This window comes from Xiphias gladius, chromosome 18, assembly GCF_016859285.1.
Source record: "Xiphias gladius isolate SHS-SW01 ecotype Sanya breed wild chromosome 18, ASM1685928v1, whole genome shotgun sequence".
Taxonomy (NCBI): domain Eukaryota; kingdom Metazoa; phylum Chordata; class Actinopteri; order Istiophoriformes; family Xiphiidae; genus Xiphias; species Xiphias gladius.
The window spans coordinates 21,190,583-21,207,133 of NC_053417.1; the positions used below are offsets into that span (position 1 = coordinate 21,190,583).

Sequence of the window (16,551 nt, forward strand, 5' to 3'; positions counted from 1 at the left end):
ATGTATGGTAAAATGACAGTAACCTTGATTTGATTTGGTTTGATAAAACTGCTGCCAGCAACATTACATAAATTATAAACTATCATGACTCACTTCAATCATAATGAAACATAATATGTAGTTATGATAATAACAGTATAAATCAATCAGGTAATAGAAATGTAAAAAGAGCGATAATGTCCATACTATATTATTGAAGAATGTTTCTGTATTTTGCTTACACAATTACTGCTACGGTCATACATTACTTGTATGTTTCTTAACAGCATTACTGTATAAGAAAGTTATAACCGCATACTCACACCATATGAGATACATTCCATATAAAACATATAAATTAGACCTTCACATTATTTAATCTAAAAAATCTGTTTTTTTTCCCTCTAGCCTACATTAATGTTCTCTCTCAAACGAACATTTCTATTTGACAACATTATATTTAGCGACTTAAAGGCCGTGCACACTCACACAGGTGTGAGTGTGCACGGCCTGGCTGATAAGACCTCTGCTCAGCTGAAAAAGGGGCCTTTTTTTGTTACAGTAGGAAAAGCTCAGGTATAAATAATGAAATTAATGATGGCTGAATTCTAACAGTTGCTTCCGTTTCAGGGTCCTGGTATTGTTCATGCTGGCTCACAGTCATGGCGTACTGGGACGCCTTAATAGAGCAAAGCCACTGTTATTGTTATCAGTTACACCTGTGTTTTTCCTACTGTGACAGGTCAAAATTTCTGCTGTGATAAAAGCCTATCAGAGAAAAACCCTTGCTACCGTTAAGGAACACATAGCCCTTAGCAGATTAGTAGTTACAGTACGAGATAGAGGGAATTCATAATTCATTTCAAGAGCAGCCTTTGTCCTCCTTTTATCAATTTTATTTAATCTTGTTTAGACTTACCCAGTAAAAGCTATTTGGAGAATCAAAGAAAAACTAATGACCACAGTTCAGTACAGAAAATACGACTCCGACTTTTATAGTCTAATCAGTTCACTGTTTTCTTCCCCACCATCTTTCCCCTTTGTGTGTGATTATTATTATTATTTTTTAAAGGATCAACTTTGATGTATTCCTACTGAAACCGCTTCACCTTCAGAAGGGCTCCGTAAATCTCTCTTGATCTCCCCGTGGATGAAAAGGAAGGTCCAGAATATGAACCGGAGTCGGGCCAATCTGGACTGTAGTCAAGCATAGCAGCATCTAAAATGTCTTATGTTTGCAGGAGCATGCACACTCACATACACACCAGATGATGGCTTAGATTACAGGGAAAAACATGGTCTGGTCTCTGCATTAACAGCACTTCTTGAATGTTAATATGATGCAGAGGCTGTGTGTTTTTAAGTGGTTCTGAGCAGACAGAACTATTTCAGCTGCACTATAGAGTCTGTGGTCAACAATAGACTGATAGGTCTGGTTCCTGCTGTAGACCTTTAAGTCTTCTTTCAGGTAATCAGCAGACTAATAAGAGACATTACCACTGGATTAGATAGATTCAGGATTGCTCTTTTAGTCCCGCTAAATAGGAATTGTCCTGCCAAATGGAGTTAGACCGGCAACTTCTGCGTGCCGATACCTCACAAAAGCTATTTGCTTTTAATTTTGCCTCCTTGTTGTTTTGCATATTATTTCTTATCTATTTTGTTTATGAATGCATTTCACAAAGGACATTGCATTAAACTTTGTATTTCATTAAACTTTCCAAGTAAGTGCTATTAATCCAGGCTGGATTACCAACCGGGAAAAATGGACAACTGATCAGGGTCCTAAAAACCATATTTACTCCATATTATTTGGGTCTACATAATTTGATTACTTGCAAATTTGTTATACATTTATACCACTGAAGAACAATACCAGGTAACTAGGGCACTGTGTCAAAACCTGGTTTTAAGACCTGTTTAACTTTTTCTTGTGCTCACTGGGTCTAAGTTGTGTTTTTATCAAAATGTTTTAATTTTTAATGTCAAGTAATTAACCCACAGAAAACGTATTATCCCATCAAAGGAGTTGGCTACTGTAAGGCTGCAAACAACAATTATTTTCATTATCAATACGCCTGACAGTTATTTTCTTTAATAATCAATTGATGCCAGTCATTATTCATGAAGTAACATATTCAACTGGCTTTTCTTGTCTGACCAAAAGCCAAAAACCCGAAGATCACAGAAAACTAGGAAACTAGCAAATATTCACATTTGAGAAGCTGGTAATACTGAACTTTTGCCATATTTGCTCAGAAAAAAAACATGAATAAATTAATGAAAATTGCTGCCATTCGATTTTCTGTTAGTCGACTAATCAAATATTAACTAAACATTTCAGCTTTAGAGTACTGGCAAGTTTTTGGGTGCCCGTGGAAGTAATGAAACTGCCATGCACAGTGGGGGTCACTAGGGGCCCAACAACTAATTTTTGCCCTCGGGCCCCATAGGAGGTTAACCCGGCCATGCTGTAAATTATTCTCTTACGGCTGTTTTTATGAGACATTGGCTACTGGAATACTGGCCACAGCTGCTGAACATAAGCTGAAACACAGTTGCAGCAGGAGTTTTAGGAGATATAGGAAGAGCCATACTACCAACAACAGAAGGCACAGTGGCTATCCTTGGAAATGACACCGTGAAGGCGGACGTACGAAATATTTAAAAAATAAAAGAATGGAGTCTCATGAGTGAAGGGTGTACTGACTTTTGTTGCAAATGGTTCTAATATATGAACTTTTCATTATAGTTGAATTAGTAAAGATTTCTGTTTTCCAAATTACTTGGCTTCATTCTTCTTTGGCTGTTGCTAGAAACAAATAAAACAGTATTAAATGGACAGAATTGATATTTACTTAACATTTGAGTGATACTGACCAGGGGTACACTAGATAGATAGCAAGATAGATAGAATCACTTTCAAATTTGTGAAACCTTTATTCTATTTGTGAATTCACATAAAGGGCGATTTCACTGCTTTTTTCCATCTAGACCACATGGGACCAGGTCTTGATCAAAAACCACTATACCTAAACTTGCCAGATCTCAGATAGATTAACCCAGATAAGATGAAGACTGTTTTAAACACAGTTTCAGATCTATGAAACCTTTATTGTTGTTGTTGTTTTTACAAGTCTTAGTTTAGTGGTTTTCTGATCTTATTTCGTCTTGAACAGGGAAAAAGCAGTGAAATCGACCTTTTTTCTCTATTCACAAATAAAATACAGGTTTCAAAAATCTAATATCCCAGAAAATCTCTGGGTCAATCTGGTCCAGATTTGACTAGTCTAGGTAGAGCTCGGGAAAATTTACTTTTTCCCCTTCATTGGAAGCATCGTCAACAGCGTTTAGCTGCCTGAAATACACGGTTATTCTTTTTCATTCTTATTTAAAACAAAATCAGTGTCGTGCTAACTTGTAACACGGTTTCCACCTTGTGCTCGAGATGGAAAATGCTCTGGCTCAGAAGATTATTTTGGTCAGGCGTTTAGGTATTCATGTGCCAAACAACCGGGGCCTTGATAGAATATACTGATATTGCTGGGTAATGTAGTTTTACGGCCGTTACCTCCACTCTGAACGTAACGCTAAGTACTACATTTCCCACAAAACCGTGTTTCCTTCAGCTCGTGTCGGGCGATATGGCGTCTTCTTGAAGCGTTGCTGAACCGTAAATGTTTTGTTGACAAGTGAGAAAGGTAAGTTTTAAATGTCGTAAACCACACATTGCTCTGCTGTGTTTCATTACTTGTGTTTCATTAACTTCTGACTTGAACAAGATTTTAAATGCTGCAGGTTTGAGTTGTCTATAGAAGACGATTAGCCTTTTTGCTAAATTGTTGGCTAACGTTAGGAGCTAGCTTCTTCATACTATCAACTGCATTAATTCTACAGAGTCTGATGTCCTTTTTTTGTTTTGTTAGTTAACTACGTGTCGTGTGACAAGATAAATCTTCTTAAAATCGATGGCGAGCAAGCCAGAAACTTTAACAAAACGGCTAACGTTAATACTACACCGTTACTCTTGGAGATAGCAAGATAAAATGCGGGTAAACCATGAACTTTAACGAGTAAAAGCTCAAATATATATGTACGAAATCGATCAGCCATTCATTATTTATGATGTTTTTTTAGGACTGTGTATTGTATGTTGTCTTGTCCAAAACGGCATTGGATAATGTTCAACTTGAAACCGTGCGTAAACCATAATAAAATACATAAATTGTGTAATAAACATTTACGTGCAGTTATTTAATGCCTATAATTGCAGCGTTTAAAACATATACAAATCTTACTCGCGTTTAAAAATAACTGTAGCCTATCCATTGATTCATTTAATAGAAAAATAAAGTACAATGCCTTATCAAGAGCCAACCCAAGTGAAATTAACTGATTTTGAAAATACACTAAAAAGTACAAGTTCCTAAAAAAAAAACAAAAAAAAAAAAACACCACCCATGCAATTTGTGTTTCCAGATGGCAGCTGACTCCTCAGACAAGAAGGATGCAGAATCCTCAGGGACCAAAGACAGGGAGAGGAAACGCAGCCGTTCACGAGACAGAGATCGTAAGGTCTCACCTTCCCGCAAACGCCATCGGTCTCGTGAAAGAAACCGCTCCAAATCTGCAGAAAGGTAACTAAAACGCAAAGGCACAAACCCATCTTTAACACTGGCTTAATGTTCAAATTTGAACATTTCCGGCATCCTTACTGACTTTGCCTTTGTTTTATTTCCTGCATGACCAAGTTTGTCTGTTGTTGAAATAAAAACAAATTAAACATTGTATCTGATTTGTTTCATAATTACAGAGACCGTCGTATGAAAGACAAGGATAGAGACAAGGACCGTGACAGAGATAAGGACAGAGAGCGGAGCCGTAAGGACAGAGATGGCCATCGCCGTGATCGCAGCAAGAGGTCCAGGTATGCAAATGCTGAAATATACAGCTTTATGAGATGGAGACAGATCAGATGACACTTTCTTTGAGCAAAGCAAAAGGGATAATTTTCTTTGCTATAATTTATTTAACAGCTTTAGATTTTGCCCACAGATCTCATAAAACTCTTGAACAACTGTATGATCATTGACATTTACTGTAATTACCAGTTCCCAACTTGCAAATAACATTCACTTCAACATCCAGGTTGTAATTACGACAGGGAGACTCGGGACTTCTCAGTAAGCTCCGATATATCCAACGTAGGGCTCAATAATTTGGATGTGCCTGAAAACCAAATAGACATGTATGCCTCATGTCAGCCAAAGTCTGGCATTAAAAGCAGTTTAACTCAAATTTAATGGATATGTTGCTTTATTGTCAATGCACAGAATTTTTAACCTTCACACAACCATCTCTGCAGTCGTGCAACCGTCGTGACATGTCCGGTGAGCAAGTCGTATACATGGGACTCTTTACAATCTCATATCATATAGCAAACATAATTGAAGCGTTGCAGGTAGAACTATAATGTGTCACATAAAAAACTGGCAAACAATTTTTATCTACATGATTTAAGATGTTTCTTTTTTCCTGCTCCTTTTGGGACATTGAAGTGTGTAGAAGTAGTTTAGGTTACAGTGAAAATTTTGCCTTAATTCTTGTTCTGGAATGATGCGCTGAAATCAGTCAAATAAACAATTAATGAATGACTGTTATTTTCGAAGAGGTTGATTATACCTGTTAAATACTGTCTGTCACTCTCCTTTAAAGGAGTCCCTCACCAAAGTCTAAGGATTCCAGAATAAAGAGAGAGAAGGATATAAAGACAGAGGAGGACGAAGATGAAAAAAAGAAGAAAGAGAAGGTATGCATCTGGTTTGGCTGAATCTTTCATAGCGTTGCACTGTTTATTAGGTTGTTATTTTGAGTCTTTAACTTGTGTCGCTTCTGTTCAGGTCCAGCCCCTATCTTTAGAAGAGCTTCTGGCCAAAAAAAAGGCAGAAGAGGAAGCAGAGGCAAAGGTGAGAACTTCCCCAAGGCATACGTTTTCTTTTCCTTTTTAGACCCAAGATCTTTTTTTTTTTTCCACACTAATTTTTAAAATTTTGTTCTTTTCAGCCCAAGTTCCTGTCCAAAGCAGAGCGAGAAGCTGAGGCTCTGAAACGAAGGGCGCAACAGACAGAGGAGAAGAAGAGGTTGTTCGAAGAGGAAAGGAAGAAAAGAAGGATGTTCCAGGACATCGGGAGAAAAATGCTGGGTGTGTATCAGCCTCTGGTCCGTTCAGTTGTAGACTGTTTGCACTTTGCTATATTGTGAAGCATGTTGATAGTAACTGAGACTGTCTGGTACAGAGGACCCCCAGGAAAGGGAGAGACGAGAGCGGAGAGAGCGAATGGAGCGAGAGAACAATGGGAATGAAGACGATGATGGACGACAAAAACTCAGAGAGGAGAAAGATAAAAGCAAAGAGCTCCACGCCATCAAGGTTTGTCCGAGGGGAAAAAGTTTAGTTTACAGTCGTGTAGAAATGGTTGTGTGGAATAGCAATTTTAAATGTTGTACAGGTTTACATTGAGTCTCATTGTGTTTGGGAAGTTTTAATCATCTAATTAACCTCTACATTTTTCTTATATGAAACTGCACTCTTGAGACAGCTGAATATCCAGTGGACCATTTGTATTTATCATCCAAGAAAATTAATCTTGGCAGATGGCACCTGAAAGCACAAAATATAATTTATTACTGACCTGTTACCTTTTGGTATTCAGACATTGCAAACTGTAACTGTGAAAATGTTGATCATCTGCGGTTTCTAAGACATAATGAAATCATGCATTAAAATACATTATTTAATTTAAAAAAAAGGCTTATTTGTATAGCACTGTTCATACATAAGAATATGCAGCTCAGAGTACTTTACATGACATTACATTAAAAAAAGTTTAAAACATTTAAACAGATCATAAGGTTTCTAATAAAAAATTCTCAATCAGTAAAAATAAAGTATGAAGAGGATGGATGGAAGGATATTTTACTAAAGTAAATATCTAATCTTTAGGAGCGTTACCTGGGTGGGCTAAAGAAACGCCGGAGAACTCGTCACTTGAATGACAGGAAGTTTGTGTTTGAGTGGGATGCTTCTGAAGACACATCAGTCGACTACAACCCAATGTGAGTCATTGTGAACGTATCGTATCATTCGAACGTGTATCTCTTGAATTTGAAGCTGGTTTTGTTTTTGCTAGCATGTGTACCAGTCTAAACAAGAAGGTCTGTCTCCCAGTTACAAAGAAAAGCATCAGGTGCAGCTGTATGGACGAGGCTTCATCGCTGGCATCGACTTAAAGCAGCAAAAGAGAGAGCAGTCACGTTTCTATGGTGACCTGATGGAGAAAAGGCGCACGCTGGAAGAGAAGGAGCAGGAAGAGTGAGTTAAACATCAAAGTGATCAGCTCTGTTTGTGGCTTAAGGGAGCATATTATTTGTTTTCAAAAGCAATTTAAAGTTTTTAAATCTAACCCAAAAAATGAAGCTGTGTATATTAAACAAAACTGACCGCAATGTAGAAGATCACTCTAAAAATGTAAAGTATACTCAATTTGTACTGACTCAACAACCTCACCCTACTCCTTTCAGGACAAGACTGAAGAAGATGCGTAAAAAAGAGGCCAAGCAGCGCTGGGACGACAGACACTGGTCCCAGAAGAAACTGGACGAGATGACGGACAGAGATTGGCGAATCTTCAGAGAGGACTACAGCATCACCACCAAGGGAGGAAAGATCCCGAACCCCATCAGGAACTGGAAGGAGTACCCGCTGCCTGCTCACATCCTGGAGGTCATCGACAAATGTGGCTACAAGGTCAGATCACTGAGTCACTTGGAAGTTATTCCAAAGAGGAATACAGAGTGGTAGAGGTCTTTTGATTATCATTGAGTTTGTGTGTCTTTGACTTTTTAGTTCCAGTATTTTTTTGATGTTATACAGTGCACAGAGTTTACTGATATAATGCTTAATGTTTAAAATACAGAGCTGCAACAGTTAGTATATTGATCGATAGGTCAAAAATAATTCGAAGCTATTGATAATTCAGTTAATTGTTAAAGTAATTTTTCATTGGAAAGCGGCAAAAAAATGCTGTTTTCAGCCTCTCAAATGTGAAGATTTCCTGCTTTTCTATGTTTTATATCATATTAAATTGAATATCTTTGGGTTTTTGGACAAGGCAAGACATTTAAAGACGTCACTTTGGACTTTAAGAAACTGGGATGGACATTTGTCTGACATTTTGACTAAACTATTAATTAAGAAAATAATGTGCAGATTAATCAGTAATGAAGACATTAGTTTTTTCGTAGTCCTACTAATATTGTTACAATTATTTTCATTTACTTTTATATTTTCCTTGATTGACCAACAAACCAACATCTAGTCAGACATGTTGACCTAAACTTTTATACAGTTTGTGCATTTACACGTGAACAGGTTACTTGGAGAAAACCATTTTTATGTGGGTAACCAGAGGTGTGTACATGCACTGTGATAACCAGATTGCTGTAAGTCTGTATATGCCTGCAGCAGGTAAGGAAGCAGATTTGTCCTCTGCCCCTGGCCCCTGATTTTGAAAAAATGGCAATGACAGGGCAGCACGGTGGTGCAGTGGTTAGCACTGTCGCCTCGCAGAGAGAAGGTTCTGGGTCTGAACCTGCCGGCCGGCTGGGGACCTCCCTGTGTGGAGTTTGCATGTTCTCCCCATGTCTGCATCGGTTTCCTCTCGGTGCTCTGGCTTCGTCCCACAGTCCAAAGACATGCAGGTTAGGTCAACTGACGACTCAAAATAGTCTGTAGGTGTGAATGTGAGCAAGACTGCTTGTATGTCTCTCTGTGTCAGCCCGGTGACAGACTGATGACCTGTCCAGCGTGTCCCCCACCTCTAGACTTCTAGAGACTATTGCGTGTTAGATTCTGTTTCAGTCTGACTTTGGGTGAAATAATTTTCAAAACACATCACTCCATGTAATCATGTCTCCTTTCAGCAACCATTCTGCTGCGATTTTCCCTTGTCTGCAGGTTGTTGTTATGAAACACGCAGATTGGAAACGTTGTTTCTTGTTTGCATGGCAGAGAAATTGGCGTTCTCCAGGAGAAATTTACCTGAGGAAATCAGGTTTCTCTAATCCCCTACCCAGGTTATGGAAACCAGGTTTCTCTAATCCCTTACCGAGGTTATGGAAACCAGGTTTTTCGTTTATGCGACATTTAAGAAAGAAAAAAGAAAAAGGAGACTGTAACTTGGTTACCTAAGTGGCCACCGAATGTCTTTGGACAAACTGAATGTAATTGCTAATGATCCTTTTTTCTCTTTAAATCCAGGATCCAACACCTATTCAGAGGCAGGCCATTCCTATTGGCTTACAGAACCGTGACATCATTGGTGTGGCTGAGACAGGTAGTGGTAAAACAGCTGCTTTCCTGATTCCACTGCTTGTCTGGATTACCACCCTGCCAAAAATTGACAGGTAAAACCACCTATGATCCGATAAACTCAACTAAACCCACTTATAATGTCACAGTCAATTCTTGATTCCAAGACTTTCCATTTTGCTGGCTTGAATGACATTTTACTCACATAACCACCTAATACATTCCTCTGCTGGACTATTGCTGCAGGATTGAAGACTCAGACCAGGGTCCTTATGCTGTGATCCTGGCCCCAACTCGTGAGTTGGCGCAGCAGATTGAAGAGGAGACCATTAAGTTCGGTAAACCGCTCGGCATCCGGACAGTGGCTGTGATTGGAGGAATATCCAGAGAGGACCAGGGCTTCCGTCTCAGGATGGGCTGTGAGGTGAAACATTCAGCAATTACACTTTTGTTTCTTCAAAGAGTAGAAACAGTAACATTCATACATCATATCATTTTGACATGGTAACATTCAGATATCTTGGTTATACTGAGTTCTGCTACTTTTTGTGAATAATTACAGGGAATTAATAAGCCATTTTTTTTGTTTTTGTTTTTAATATTCTTTAACACTAAGCCCTAAATAAGAATACACAGACATGCTACACATACAGTTAGGCTCAGTGCAACTTGTACCCTTTTGGGATAAATAAATAAATATAAATATCTCTTGTTGTCCGTCACAGCTAAACAGGTTAAAGACGTTCCTTATAACTCCAGAGCTTGCCTGTTAATCATCACATTTGGAGGTTTTCTTCAGTATCAGAGTAATAAAGATAGTTGTCAGAAATGTCAACAAATGTAAACTTAAAAACAGGAGTCAAGGTGTAGCATACAGCTACTCACTGACTCCGTGGCAACATAATTCTCCCTGCTTGCATCCCCATCCCCAGCCACATACGCATTGTAGTTCCAAAACGTAGAGCATGACTATCTCAAATAGCAGTAGGAAAAAGAAAATCAAAATATATTGAAGTAAAAAAAATCATCAATACCAGAGGGTTAAAATGTCCCATGAACATGGTTGTTATACCTCTGAAACACAAACTCAGTTTCCATTTTATTAGGTACAAATAGCTTATTTAGCCCATACAACTGTTCGTATAGCACAGTTCAATTCAACAGTTGAATAAACACCTCTGTAAAAAAATTAGTTGTATTAGACTGCATTTAGCTAGGTGTAACTAATTAACCGGGAACGGCGTGTACAGTATTTGCCCTGTAATGAAAACCTGTGACCATACAGGCAAAAAAATACATAGAAAAAGTAAAGTGCAAGGGAAAAAAATTACAAATTGATGGCATTTCTAAGTATCCGGCCTTGAAATATTGATACCAGGCGTAAACGCAAAGGCCATTAGATCAGATTGTCAGTATCCAGATTAAAAATCAAGAGAGAGATCACGCGCTTATAAGTACAGTTGTGAATGTTGTCTATATGCAATGCCTGGCTAAGACATGTAGTGACTAAATATAGGGAGTGAAAATTGAGCAATAAGAGCCTGGGGTTCAAAAGGTTAAAAACAGACACTCACCAACTGTATGTTTTCCTCATCAAACAGATTGTGATCGCCACCCCTGGCCGTCTGATCGACGTGCTGGAGAACCGCTACCTGGTCCTGGGCCGCTGCACCTATGTGGTCCTCGACGAGGCTGATCGTATGATTGACATGGGCTTCGAGCCCGATGTCCAGAAGATTCTGGAGTACATCCCAGTGACCAATCAGAAACCAGACACAGACGAAGCAGAGGACCCTGAGAAAATGATGATGAATTTTGAATCGGGAAAACATAAATACAGACAAGTACGTTTATCTGTCAAATGCTTGCAAACATTCTTTATAAACAGGACTCTTCTGTAGGTGCCAGGTGTTGAGTTTTTTTTCTAACTGTATTTGATTGCACTTTGCAGACGGTCATGTTCACAGCTACTATGCCTCCAGCTGTGGAGAGACTGGCCAGGAGCTACTTGAGACGTCCTGCTGTGGTGTACATCGGGTCTGCCGGCAAACCTCACGAGAGAGTCGAACAGAAGGTGCTGCTTATGTCAGAGGGAGAGAAGAGGTGAGACAGACACAAACGCAAACTGTAAACAGCAAACATCCCCTTTATTTCTGTCAAGGTGTCATACCGAGTGTTTTTGGATTTTGTGTGGTGCAGGAAGAAGCTGCTGGAGGTGTTGGCGCATGGCTTCGAGCCTCCCATCATCATCTTTGTCAACCAGAAGAAGGGGTGCGATGTGCTGGCCAAGTCTCTGGAGAAGATGGGGGTAAGTCACTGTAGACTAGACAACAACTTTCCCAAACCACACTTTCATTGTTTAAAAAAATAATATGAAAATGTAGTTTATGTAAATGTTACAGTGTTTATACTGAACAATCTCAACAACTCCTAGATGGATTGTCATTAAATTTTACAAAGACATTCATGGTCCCCAGAGAATTAATCCTAGTAACCTTGGTAATCCCCCTACTCTTCCTCTACTGCCACCAGCAGGTCAAAGTTTTTACTACTACTTGCCTGCCTTTTTTCTTTTTTTTTTCCCCCCTCTAGAGCCACCTTGAGGTTTTGGGTTGAAATGTCTTGCAGGGTTTCTACAGGGTTAATAAAATTAAACTGAAGACTTTTAAAGCCCTTTTTAATGGCACAGGAAATGAATTTTAACACCCTTTTCACGTTCATAATGGTAAAAGAATGAAAAAAAAAATAGTAGTGACAATAAGGCCTAGAATTAAATTAGCACACGAATAAAATAACATAAATATCTAATTTTTGTCAGTAATCCCTAGCTGTATTTAACTAATTCTTCAGCATGTAATTTATTACTTGAGTTGGGCCCAGGAAAGTGACTGAAAATTGATGGGATGATTAACCATTTAAAAAAATTATTAATTAATGTATTCAGTTTTGCTTGAATTGACAAATGCCCATCATTAGTTGATGAGCTTCCAAGCTACTGTGACCGGCAGTAATAATGGATGAACTGACATGAAATCTGGTGCAAACATGGTCAAATTTTCTAGTTTTTAACGTGTCCCATTCTTGGGTTTATGACGAAATACCTGAAAAACTAATGACATTCCCATGAGCCTCAGCTTTACTTTGTGTTTAGTGGTAATTGGCAAATGTTGCTAAACCCGCTAATCAACCTCATGTTAGCGTTTGTTATCATTGTGAGCATGTTGACCTTAGCCTTTAGTTCAAGGCACTGCTGTACCCTAAGCACAGCTTCACACGGCTGTTAGCATAGCTGTAGACTCATGAGGCACAAAGGCATACATTTTAAGGCACCCACTGTGCGGAAACACTGGACCACTCTCTCTAAAATGCCTGTCAGAGACATCGATTTGCTAAAATACTAAAAATCTACAACAAAATTTAACCTGAACTGTCTCTTCCTCCTCTTCTCACAGTACAATGCCTGCACGCTGCACGGTGGCAAAGGCCAGGAGCAGAGAGAGTTTGCGCTTTCCAATCTCAAGGCGGGAGCCAAAGATATTCTGGTGGCCACAGACGTTGCTGGTCGAGGTATTGATATCCAGGACGTCTCCATGGTCATTAACTACGACATGGCTAAGAACATTGAAGGTAAGATCCCTCCTTCAGGGCGCAGTGTTTCCTCACTACTAAAGGTTTTTCTTTATTGTGATTTTCTATTACCATAATTTCATATTTGTTGAAAACAATATTGTACAATTCACATAAATAACTCATTACCCATTAGGCCGCTCCTGTGTTATTACTTCACTCTGGTTACAAAGTGCTCTACTTCAATTCTCCTCTTCCTCCTCCTGCAGACTACATCCATCGTATCGGTCGTACGGGTCGTGCTGGTAAGAGCGGTGTGGCCATGACTTTCCTCACCAAAGAGGACTCGGCGGTGTTCTACGACCTGAAGCAGGCCATCCTCGAGAGCCCAGTCTCCACCTGCCCTCCAGAGCTGGCCAACCACCCGGACGCTCAGCACAAACCTGGAACCATCCTGACCAAGAAGAGACGCGAGGAGACCATCTTCGCCTGATCCACTCTGGCTGTTTCAGACTGTTTTGCCATGTTGTATGTGTACACAATATGCGTTTCTCCAAGTTAATCATGCTCACGTCTTTAGTTGTTTCTCACCTTGCCACCCATTCTGTCAGTCTGTTTTTGTCTTTTAGTCCAGTCTGCGGGTAGAAACGGACACATTAACTGGTGCAGAAATCATCGCAGCACTGGTTTTGAGGTGGTAAGGCTCAAATGTGCAGTTCTTATCGATGTCTGTGAATTTGAGTAGGTTCACACAGTTCAAAGATGTGTAAATGTGGACTCAGGAGGAGACATGTGTTATGCTTCTGGGAACAAGAGCCCAGGTCCAGGATCACTTAGCAGCACACTGATGATCTGCACTGTAAAGATGTTCCCCTTCAATAATCATCAAATGTGATAAATACCAGCCAGGATGCGAGTGTAGATTAGTAGTAAGGGCTATGTTGTGCATTTTTATTAACCATTACCATTCACCATAATCTGAGTTCCCTAACTGTTTAAGAGACCAATGCCGGAAGTAACGGCTACTATTTTCTCTATAAATGCATCAGCTGTTTAAATTTCAGTTCGTTGTTTTAAATATAAACATTTGTATGAGGTGAATACAGTGAATTTGTGTGACATCTGTCTCATTACTGTCAATGTTTTATGCTAAACACTTACCATCTGTATGGCCACATTGTTAGCGATGTGTCTAGCATAAGTCGTTTTCGGCAGTAGTGTCGAAATCTTTAAACCTGTACAGAAGAAAGCATCTCCAGGCACTCACATGTAGAGAAGCAGTAGTTTTTGGTTAGTATTGGTTACATATGGCAACCAAACCGGTTGCTTTTTGATTTGTTTTATGAACAAGCCAATAAGCTTGTTCATAAAACCATAATAATGGCTTTTTAAAAAAAAAAAATCAAGACTCCATGTTACTCCTGCAGCTTTGTGTGCGTGTGTGTCTGAAGTTTGCTCTTTTGGACATGCTAACCATTGTGGTGCTAAATGTACAAATAACCAATCGGATGATCTAATTTTCATAGACAACTGCTGGCAACAACTTACCTTTTTGTTTAAAGGCCCTAAAAATACATTTGCTAGTCAACTTCTTACAATCAGCGTCTGCATAAAGACCGAATGTTCTGCCAAACTTTGAACGGTTTTGGTTATTTCAGGCGAGAGATGTCTGTTTTTCTATTTGTTCTTTCCTTTCTCACCTATCTTAAGTAGGCGGGACTCAAATGTGATCTTGCACCAATCGGAGTTTAGCAACATTTAAATCCAATTGTGATGACAGTTGTGTTTCAGTCAAATCTGATCAAACCACAGATGCACAATCCTGAAGAAGCACATTAGAAGGGTTCTTGAGTGGAAAACTATAGAACTGATACAAAGGGGGCTTTACATTACCAGTATGCCCTGAAACCCCTGTGTGTGGCCATGTATGATGCCATGTGCTCACACACATGGAAAACATTATACATGATGTAATCAGAGTACAATTCTGATACAGACAATATTAAAGGAGAGGTTCACAGTTTTTCCAAGTCTGCAAGTTTTTTGTTTGCTGTAATCATTCCTTCTGTTCATACTGGTCATAAAGAGATCACTTCCTAATTAGCTTTCAGTGTAAGTGATCGGGGCCAAAAATCCACAGGCACGATGAAATCAGTTAATCAAATCAGGTGTTCATATGGACACCTGACTATTCTTTTTTAGACTGACTTGGAATAATTGTGAACATAGAGACTGAAATACTACTTCTACAAGTGCAGCAGTGGCCGATGGGAATGTCCTTAGTTTTGCAGGTATTTTGGTCATAAACCGGAGGTGGCAGGAGAGGAAAAGTGAGGGGATTCACCAGAGTTATTACAATCTATCCTGACGGGGACACGAACGTTTGAGCCAAATGTCATGGTTATCCATCCAACAGATGTCAAGATATTTCACTTAAAACCGCAAATGGCAACCTCATGGTGACAACAGTGTCAGTGGGATGAATCTTCTGGGAACTATAAATGTCCGAGCAAAATTCTGTGCCAATCCATCTGCTCGATGTTGAGATATTTTAGTGTCGTCTGGGCCGACTGAGAGGCCAACACTGCCATCACTACAGCAGAAAAGCACTGCTTCCTTTGGGACTAGATGTACCATTAAATGCAAATATAGTGAAACACAAAAATGACCCAAACAGTTAAAAGTACATAAAATGTCATGTTTATTTAGTTTAAGTCATATTTTACTCAGCATTGGAAATCTATTTTCAAATAGAAAGCATTCTATACAGCATCAGGCAGGAAATGTCTCACTTTTTACACATTTGCTGTCTCTTCAGATAAATAGAGGGAAGAGGCGTGTTGGGCCACGCTAGCACGCTGTGTTAGTCTGGTGGATACATTGTTATAATTAGTGCAGTTATTGCATTAGAAAGCAACCGTCCCAAACAAAAGTAGTGCAATTTTTTTCTTTTTTTTTTCTACTCACACAAAAGAGAAAGTCCAGATAGTCTAAGGCGTTTAAAGTTTTTCAATGTTAGGCTTAGTATTGCATACAGAATAAGACGGAGGAAACTAAATCATAACCCTTGTAAAAATTGTGCTTCATAAATTGAAATACCTCAACTGCTGTATCAGTTGCTAAATTGGTCCGCTTTGAAAAACATACTCTGCCAAAATATAATGAAGATACCTAATTGGGGAACCAAGACATGCAGGGCTCTAATAATTCACTCATTCCTTTTTTCTCAAAATCACAAATTAAAAAAGCGTAGGCCTGATCTGGGGCAGTTTTATTACGTGACGTCAAACAGTGTCCACCCAATGTTGTGGGAAAATGTCCCCAATACTCAGGTTTGTGGATAAATAAACTGATGCGTTCTGATATCTAGTAATAGTGTTGTTAGTGGTGTGAGGAGTGAGTAGCCCCAAAGACAAGACTATCACTACAAGACAACGAGGAAAGTCAGAATCAATGCGTTACTAAAATACTTAACTTTAAAAAGAAACAATCAGATTTCATGCAACACTTGCATAGATTTTTTTTCTTTTTTTTTTCCAATCATGCTGATTTTTTTTTTTCTCTTCAAAATATACAGAACACTAGATAGAGATATCTGTGGGACATGGAAGCAGTAAACCAGTAATTCCTAAAGC

General features: G+C 39.1%; 1 protein-coding gene across 1 annotated transcript; it reads left to right on the top strand.

Annotated features, from left to right (window-relative positions):
• The first annotated feature begins 3,588 nt into the window (after positions 1-3,588).
• Positions 3,589-14,944, top strand: ddx23 (DEAD (Asp-Glu-Ala-Asp) box polypeptide 23). The gene is made up of 17 exons (XM_040153547.1): positions 3,589-3,680; positions 4,459-4,616; positions 4,793-4,906; positions 5,695-5,788; positions 5,880-5,945; positions 6,043-6,181; positions 6,276-6,409; positions 6,983-7,095; positions 7,208-7,351; positions 7,561-7,786; positions 9,299-9,444; positions 9,596-9,773; positions 10,951-11,193; positions 11,301-11,452; positions 11,549-11,657; positions 12,802-12,976; positions 13,186-14,944. Exons 2-17 carry the CDS (start codon positions 4,459-4,461, stop codon positions 13,407-13,409), a joined length of 2,415 nt encoding a protein of 804 aa, XP_040009481.1. The 5' UTR covers positions 3,589-3,680; the 3' UTR covers positions 13,410-14,944.
• Positions 14,945-16,551: the final 1,607 nt, after the last annotated feature.